Source organism: Magnolia sinica, chromosome 14, assembly GCF_029962835.1.
Source record: "Magnolia sinica isolate HGM2019 chromosome 14, MsV1, whole genome shotgun sequence".
Taxonomy (NCBI): Eukaryota; Viridiplantae; Streptophyta; class Magnoliopsida; order Magnoliales; family Magnoliaceae; genus Magnolia; species Magnolia sinica.
In genome coordinates, this window is record NC_080586.1 from 76,713,656 (window position 1) to 76,723,386 (window position 9,731).

The 9,731-nt window shown below is 40.9% G+C and overlaps 1 protein-coding gene across 1 annotated transcript; it reads right to left on the reverse strand.

The window, feature by feature from the left end:
* Positions 1-3,030: 3,030 nt before the first annotated feature.
* Positions 3,031-9,529, reverse strand: LOC131226269 (uncharacterized). The gene is made up of 5 exons (XM_058222063.1): positions 9,306-9,529; positions 7,542-7,753; positions 5,988-6,152; positions 4,168-4,403; positions 3,031-3,474 (listed from the first exon to the last, which is right to left on the reverse strand). The coding sequence occupies exons 1-5, from the start codon at positions 9,379-9,381 to the stop codon at positions 3,231-3,233; spliced, it is 933 nt and encodes a 310-aa protein (XP_058078046.1). The 5' UTR covers positions 9,382-9,529; the 3' UTR covers positions 3,031-3,230.
* Positions 9,530-9,731: the final 202 nt, after the last annotated feature.

Here is a 9,731-nt window from a genome sequence, read left to right on the forward strand (position 1 = left end):
TACCACGGTAACAAAATGGAACTCTCCCCTGATAGTCACATCTCTTGTATTGGCTGTTTTCCCCCCATCTTTTAATTAATTGGTGGCTATTGAAACATTCGATCTCTTTTTCGTGACCGTCCATTTTTACAAGTGGGGCACATCTAGTGAGTTCATCTGCCAAAATTTGGCCCCTGGATCGATATGTTCACTTGGAACAGTGAACATGATTTGATACATGGCATATTTTCACAGTTATCCATGGTTGGACAGTTTATTACAGTGGCTATTTATTCAAATTAAAAGTGTTCACAACCACAATCCATGGTTGGGCTGGGTTTGGGCCAGGCTAGGCTAGGCTGGACCCCACCCCGAAGCATAAGCCCCAAGGTCCAAACCCAGTATGGCCCTAGCATAGTACGCCCAAGCCTGATCCAGAACCCGACCTGACCTGAAATTTTGTATGTTTTATGTTCCCAATCTATCTGTTGATCAAGTGGGCCACGTATCAAAAAAAAAAAAATAGACAAAAGGAATGAAACCAACGTTCTACATTTGAGATGTATGAGTTGCCTGATTGAGGTTTGGAACGGCATATCTGTAGGATAATACACATATGGAGTCAGATTGGGCTGGTCCCAGTTAAAATGTCTAGAGCACAAGCCCAGCCTCGAAAGTGGGCCATCTATGCCAGACCTAAGCCCAGTGCTGGGTTGGACTTGCATACCAGATGGGCTGGCTGGCTCATTGCTATCAATAGTTGAATTTGGACAGTTTATTCCACAGCAACTATTTATTCAAATTGCTTCATAACAGATTCATGTTTGAAATAAGATTTGTGGATATAACAACATTACTTGATGTAGATCTTTTGGAAAAACTTGTTTTATTTCCAATCTTTTGCATAATCCTGCTTAATCGTTTCCAAGCATCTCATTTTCATTGACTTGAATGTCTAAATCTTCTTCTTTTTTTCTTTTTACGTGGAAATATTCATAATTGCTTTTGTTTCAAATAATATCAATGGACACAGACACTGAATCATGATTCCTACTTATACAGACTTAGAACATGTGAGAATACAAAAGTCTTACCTTTTGATGTTTGCACATGACTCTTGCTGAAGATTGTTAGTCTGCAAGGTTTTCTCGATTGTATGTAGATATGACCCGATCGCATTTACTATCATTAGTTTCCATCTATATAAGAAAATATGATGTTTGAACTTACCTTTTGCTCAGGATTGTTATTGCCAACAAGGTATTCTTGATTGTATGTAAATATACATCTATTATGTGAATATGGCACAAAAGATGGAAATCAAGATGAAAATCTTCTGAATTTGATTAGCCCACATGACAGTAATATGGAAAGGTGCATGTGTAGCTAGCACAGTCGTGCAGCCGGAGTCTCAGTTGCGTCGATAGACCACCTGCATAGCTGGAACATTCTTAACTGTGTAACGAAGGCCTCAATTGTGCAGTCGGAGGCCCATTTCTTTGAGTGATTTGCAGGCCATTTTTTTAGTTTTAAAATAATAATAATAATAATAATCTTTTTAGGTATATGGGAGTCTTTTAAGGATGCTTTGAGGTAGTATGATAACTTGCATTTGCATTTTTGGTCCATCGGCTTGCTTGATAGGACGACACATTTTTATTTTCCGAGCATCGGACGGCCATTGATTAACATTCACAATGCTTCTTTGAGGCAATCAGAGATGCTGAAGATGTTCTTAGGAGTCTTGAACATCAATCCATGTGTTTTTAACCTTCAGTTAGTTGTAGCTGCATGGAAGGTCTAACCTGCCCAGCTAAGTTCCAGCTCCTGACTCCTGAGCTGATTAGGCTAGCCCTTGCAACTAGAAAACTAATTTTGGCTTGTACAGCTGCAGTTCGGCTACACAATTGGATTAGCTTAGTTCTTTCGGTTGGAGCTCTAGATTTATACTTAGGATTGATTTGAAAATGTGTAATGGTCCATTTCATTATACTCTTTATTTTGGCACCTCTTTTGGGGACATTGGTCCAGGTGGGCCCCACTGGGCCACTACATAATGTGTAATCACCATCAATTCTTTTTCATGATTCTAACTTATCTTAGAACTTTAAGGATGTCTTTGGCATGTTTGGATCTTCATCCTATGAAAATCATGAAGTTGATTTGATGTATGTGGGGCCCATTTAGCCTATTCATATTGAATGGTTATATTAATCCAATTTGGTTTTATCTCCCCATCTAATTGGCTTCAAACTTCATAATTTAAGATGTGTTGAGATCTTCCTTCCAGCAAGTTCCTTAAGAGTAGATTCATAAGTGGGACCCACCTCTCATCTACAAGCTTGCAAAATGGATGGTAAGACCATTTTGATATTATTTTCCATCTTGCAGGCCATTTATTAGGTAACTGAAATAATCTGATGAGAGTGATTTTGGATCATGTGAAGGCCATGGTAGACCCCACCTATCCAACGGTTGTTGGTGAATTAAGGTGGGCATCACTCTTCCATAGAGCGCGGTGTAAACTAGAGAATGGGAAGGAAATCAGTCTGAATATGTTATGTGCAATTCTATTCCAGAGCTCTGCGTCGCCTGGCATGCACCTTACAACTGTGCAAAATCCCAGCCGTCCATCATCAGTGGCTGTCTACAATCCTTTTTTCAAATGTGATTCAGATTATCTTGGCATTCGACCAGTGTTGGCCATTGATGAGAAGAGGAAATCTAGCCTTGAATTTGTATAAGTAGGGACTGAACCCAGTTGTCTAGACAGCTGATCTGATGGGCCACAAAGCTGATGGGAATGCCTTGGAAAATAGACAATTGTAGCATTCCAGTCCTTTTTTTCTATTGAATGTGAACTGTTGTTGTATCTCCTCAAGACCCAATTTCTGGCCACTGATAGAAGAGTTAGAATTGTTCCATCAAGGAGAATTTTGAACATCCTATATCCATGTTGAGGCCAAGCATACGAACGATCAAGGCTGCTGAGACATATCCCCACTTGTACAAGCTCAAGAGCCAAGGATTATTTAAGATCACATAGGAAAGTTATCATTCCCAGTAATTTCTATGTTTCAATTAAAAAGTACCCATAAAATGTCCAAACCGTATATGAAGTGGACGATCTAAAACATACTTGTAACATAAGCTGAACTCCGATCGAATGACGATCTGAACACCGCCACACATTTGAAGTATTTATTCAAAGACACGTTCCTAGGATCACCTGGCCTTGGCAAAGTGCTTGATCAGGTACGTTTATTAAGGAAGGCGACGATGAGCGGGTTCACCTGGTCTGGTAACTGTTCTTGAACAAAATGAGTCCCTTCAGGCAGGAATGTGATTTCCAAATCTGAGACATGGTCCTTCACCTTTCCGCTCTCAAAGTAGTCTTCTATTCCTGGGAATTTTAGAAAGTAATCCTTCCCACCCATGATCACTAGAGTCGGAACCTCTATGCGTGCACCTGCACTTGGTACCTCCACCCATGATCTACAAAAAAGCCAACAAGATATGTTATTACAATTGTAATGGATTTCTTGATAAAATGAAACACACTCAAACTGCAATTCCAATGCTCTTTTATGCATTTGAGATTACATTGAATAAGGCAACTTGTGGGAGTAGGCTCTTTAATGCGAGGGTATTTTCACACCGGGCTTGAGTTGCGTGGCCAGTGGGATGCAGGGGCACACTCAGGGTCGGCGGCCCATGCGAGGCGGGTGGCTTATGTGAGGCAGGCCCCACCTGTGTGAGGCAGGTGGCTCGTGTGAAGCGGAACCCATGTGAAGTGGAGCCCACGAGGGGATTCGGTCGAGGTTATCAATTTGAGCATTTAGATCAAGTGGTTAATTGTCTTGCATCAAGTGGTATCAAATTGGGAGGTCTCGTATTCGATACTCCTCACCGGGGCACACTCGGGGTGGGTGGCCTGTGTGAGGCGGGTGGCTCGTGTGAAGTGAGGGCCGTCCATTTTTTTGCACTCATTTGGCCCAGTTGATGAATGGTGTGGTCTTCAACAAAAATCCAACTAAAAAGGTAAGATGAAAAAGATACATAGTTCTGAGATAAATATTTTCTCACTGCAGTATTCACTTCTGCCTAAATGGCTCTCAACTCTTTATTCAATTGAAATATTGCGATTTAATTCAATCAAACATCCAAACACTCCCTGGATCTAGTTACCTGTATGGAATTTGCAATGGGAAATGGAGTCCGGACTTCTCATATAAACTTGTGTAAGCCTTGAGATCATCTTCTGTGAACCAGGGTGGTAAGGGAGTGGATGGATCAACCAGGTCCAAAATCTCCTGATTGTCCCCAGCTACTTGAAGTTCACTTCCAGAGAAGAGAATGTAGATGTATCGCAGTACTGTCTTGACATCGAAGCGGCCAAAATCAGCTTCGGCTCTTCCAGGCTCCTAAGAAAACATTTAAAAACCAAAACAGAAACAGAGAACTATGTCACCTTCAACCAAACAATCGTTTTTATTGATTTCGAGAGCATGAACATTGGAGGTATTACAATCAAAAGAAGCTGGAGGGACCCATCTCATATCATCTCCAATTCCAGATTATCTTACTATCCACTGAAAATGGACAACTACAACTGGTCCACATCTATCAGATGGTCAAGCTCACCCAATAAGGAGATTTTCGGGGTGCTTCCATCCACCATGGAGCCCTCCATATGAACAAATTTGATCACCACAAGGTAAGACACACATGTACAGCATTTTGATATTATTATTTTTTAATCAGGTATTGTATATCCTCTCATTTCAAAGGTTTGCAACCATTGAATTTCCATGGGTGTTGAAAACCATGCATTTTTGGGAAGAATTTTCCAGGAACAGGAATTATATGATGAATGGCCATGCAACAGTATTTACAGGTTTCAATTCTGGCAAGTGGGGCCCATTTTATGATCCAGGCTCAGTTGTATTCTAGTGTGGATAGACTGCCTCCTCAAAACTCTCTTTGATGGCACAATCTTTAACCTTTTCTGCTTGTATGCCTACACACAGATGGTTAAGAAGAGAAGTACAACAACAGTCCATGTGATCTTCTAATCCAGGAGATTTCTAAGGCATTCTATGCCTACGGCAGCACACAACGGACAAATGATCTGGATTTCCAAAGTTCCCCACTTGGCAGAATTGAAGATGTGGGCCACATCATATTATTCCTCTTTCAGCAATTCTCACATGATCTTCCAGTCTGCTGTTACACAAAGCTTGATTTCTTTTTGTCGATCTTAAATCCCACAACTAAAAGATCATACTCGAATCTCACTCATTAGACTTAACATGGAAGAGTGATGGCTGCAATCTGATGAAGAATTGAATTGAGCTGCGAAATTTCAGCTCAATCAAGAGAAAATAGTGAAGTGTTTTTTTTTTTTTTTTTTGAGACAATAGAAAATAGTGAAGTTTGCTAGCTTGCTTGGTTTAATCATGAAATATCATGATATTTGGTGCAACCGGTAGAGATAGACAAAGTGGGACCCACAAAGACTGCTGGTTGAAATCTTAGATGCTAATGCAACCTAAAGATACTGATACAATCCAAGCAGTGTTCTTTGTGGGTCCCACTTTGTGTATCTCTACGCAATGAAATGCACCCTTAATCATGATACTTAATGATTATTCAGACTAATTTGGTATAGAATCTCATGGAACTTCATGATATTTGGTGCAACTTGTAGAGATAGACAAAGTGGGAACCATAAAAACCACTGGTTGAAATCATAGGTGTAATACAACCTAAAGATACTGATACAATCCAATCAGTGTTCTTTGTGGGTCTCACTTTGTGTATATCTACACAACCAAATGCACCCTTACATAATGAAGAAGTGGTTGTAAATGGCCAATTACATGCCTTTCAACTCCAGCTTGAATGTCAAGTAATTGCAATTTGGTCATTTTCATTTTATTGAACTAGTTATTGCAGTCCAATTTGATAGTGTATCCAAAGGCCATGTTAAGGAAAAACAACAATACCCGCCACCTCCTCATGTAGAAGCCTTTTGGGATAAGATCATGACGGAGCACTCCAGGGGCAATGAAAGGCACACCTATTGTTACGATTCCGGACACCCTTTCCGGATGAAGGATGGCAAACGTGTAAACCGGTTGGACTCCAAAATCCTTCCCAACAAGAAAAACCTGCTTCATGCCATCACCAAGAAATCAAAATATTTGATTATGCTTTGAAAAGAATAGAATTGCAGTAGGAATTTTATAAACTTCGATATATTTGTTCAAGCTTGTGTGCAAGATTCAAGCCATCCATTAGGTGTGCCCCAAGGCTTTGATGGACTCATAGTGTGCCAAAATGGTTGTTACAGGGCCGTAAAGGTCGCTATCTAAAGGTAACAGCGGCAACCGTTACACATTACAGGAAAAAATGACCCGTAATGGCCCATTAAACTCCCTATAAAGGCCGTAATGGCCCTATAACGATCTATTATGGGGTCGATATAGGTTTTTCAGTTTTTTTTAATAAAAAAAGAGACTGTAACGGCCGTTACAGGCCATATCGTAAAAGTAACGGTGGTGGCCATTACGGCCACCGTTACTATTATAGAATACCTTGGATGGACTAGTCCAAAGTCAGGCCAGTCCAATCATCATGTGGGCCACACATGTATGCTGAATGTCGACCTCTAAGCTAATGCTTTTCCCCCGACAGTGTGGCCTACTTGATGATTGGACCAGCTTGATTTTTGGCTAGGTGCGGCTGTTTTAGACCACCTGTGATGGATTTCTTCGATCTTGCAACTAGTGTGGAATTAGAAATTTGCATATTTGGTCATGGTAAGAAAGTCTCTAATCAGGCATTTCATAGAACTTGTGGGAAGTGTTGCATTTTTCTTTTCTGACTTGGATAGCCTGACTTTTAAGAGGTATTATCCAGTACTCAGGCAAAGCTTGCATAGTACCGTTGGGATGGCCCGTGCACGAAAAATCCCCTAGATTGTCATAAATACACCAAAGGTTTACATGATAAAAATAGGCTGATACTTGCATCAGATGGGCCACGCCATTGGGTACAAGTTGGGAGGGAACAACCACCCTTGGTTTGTATGGAGGGCCCACCATGTTGTGTATATGGAATCTAGGCTGTTCCGAGCTTTCATCTAGTCAAGATGAAGGGTCAGGCCAAAAATCAGGTTGTTTCACCCAGGGTGGGAGTCCTCTCTCACATTGTTCTGTGTTGTGGCCCACCCGACCGTCAGATCGGGCTGATTTTTTACACCAGAGGGTAACATCAGGCTACGCATCTGATGGACAGGTTGGATGGCCTGCATACATCATGTGGGCTCCCCATCTTCCCGGTACCAGCAGTAAGTTGGAGCATACCTCTTTGTGGTATATGGCCATTTTCAGTGAAACCCATCATAAAATGGTTCAAATCATTGAAACATGAACCCACCTTTTACAAATTGATAACCTTAACATGGCCTTGAATTAAAATTTCATTCAACATGAAAAAATAATAATTCAATTGAGAGAGAGAGGGGGGGGGGGGGGGGAATCATTGGGCTGTCATACCTTAGGAATGCCAAGGCAATCAATCATAGCAAGGAGATCGGCTGTGAGGTCATCAAAGGATGCTTTCTCTGGTTCGGGCGGCTGTTCGGACAGACCATAGCCTCTTAAGTCCGGCGCGATTGCCCGGTATCCGGCATTTGCAACTGCAATCATCTGGTATCTCCACGAATACCAGATCTCTGGAAATCCATGCAAGAAGACCACGACCGGACCTGCACTAGAAAACCAATAATGATATGAAGGCTACACTTGGAAGTCACTAAGATATTGAGGGCCAATTGAATGCATTTCATCTATTTCTGCTTTGATCAATCTAGATATCCTTTCTTTCTACTTTCAGCAACGAAACAGTACAAACACTACCAACCAGGCTGCAGACATTGATTCTCCTCTGCAAATTGATATTTCAATCATTTCATGTAGTACTTGAAAGGGACTGAAACTTCCATTCCAGGCACAGAAAAGCCCAGAACTCATAAACTGCCCATTTGGGTGTCATTTTCCTAGCCTCCCCAAGGGTTCAAAACCTTCAAATTGGCAATCCACACCAGCAGTCATTTCAGGCTCGCTTGGGAGCTTGTAAATGGAAGTAAATGGGAAATGAAACTGGAGGTAAATGAATTGGGAGTAAATGACTTACTTAGTTGTGTTTGGCATTTGAAATCCAAATATTCTGTTTGGATAGAAGTAAATGGGAGGATTTGGAATGCATTGGAAATTTTCAGTATATTGGCAGGAACATATGTGATATCCCAAATTAGCATGATAAGAATAATTATAATAAGCCCATTGAAATATATACTTTAGCCAAGCACTTGTTGTCGTGAGGTAGACTCTCAGGAGTTTCAACACAAGGTCACGGGGGTTCTCGTGTGTCTATACACTTTAGCCAAAAAAGGAAGTTTTAAGTATCGGGTATGCCACAAACATAAGAATCACAAACAAGCAACTTGCCAACATTTTTAAACTTTCCATTTAGATGGCCAACCTTTGAACAATTTGGATCATTTTATTTGTGTGATTTTAGTGATATAGCCAATAATTGGATTGTTTGGGAGTATCATCAGCGTGCCACATGTATGACGGATATGTGCACTGTGACACCTTCATTTACTCGTGCGACTCTCCAAGGGAGCCCAAAAAGGCATTTCGACCCCATTTACTTCCGAATCCCTCATTTGAAAGATGATTTCAATTTGCGGGCCTATTTACTCCCAATTCATTTCATTTATATGTATTTACTCCCATCCAAACGCACCTCGAAGGCTATTTACCTCCATGTATTCCCAATTCCCCCCATTTACCTCCATTCAGTTCCGGCATAGAAAAACAGAAAACTGAAGATCCACCCATTTGGGTATCATTTTCCTGGCCACTCCAAGGCTGCAAAAACTTCTAAGTGGAGCTTCTTTCTATTGACTCTCTGTTTCCGGGGGGTCGTCCGCTTGAACAACTCCCATTGAGGCTGAGTAAAGAACTAAAGCTAGCAGCTCCCCCGAGAATCCACACAAGCAGTTGTTTCAAGTAGTACTTGAAAGGGACAGAAACTATCAGTTAGGGCGCAGAATATCAGAAAACTGATAACATGCCCATTTGGGTGTGATTTTCCTCACCGCCCAAAGGCTTCAAGAACTTTAAAAATTAAAGTCCACCAAAGCTATGATATTCAACCAAAATTCGATTTGGAGGCAATTCCAAATCCAAACACTAACTAGAAAAGCAAAATTCGCAGAGCTAAATAGGAGTTTGGAATTGAGTTGGGACCTGATCCAATCTCTGCCACATGAAGCTTGAGTCCTCTTACATCTACATACTTGTGCTGAATCTGGTCCATCTCCATTGTTGGTAATTGAAGCTCTCAAGAAGGGGTTGCAGAGATTTATATATGCTTCGACTAATAGAATTCATTTCCATGTTTTGTTATTGAATTAGTACTGCTCCCACATTCACTTAAAAATTATAAATAAATAAGTAATGCTGGCGTTGGTTTTTTTTTTTTTTTTTTTTTTGTGCTGTCATTATATATATTGTTTGAGATGATGATTGGTTCTTGTGCACCCAAACGTTGGTAAGAAAGAGAGCGGATTAGGTGTTACGATTACCATGCGGGGCCACGTTGATGAATTTTTCGTATATCCACACCGTCCATCCGTTTTCCCATATCATTTTAGTACTTGATCCGAAAATTTA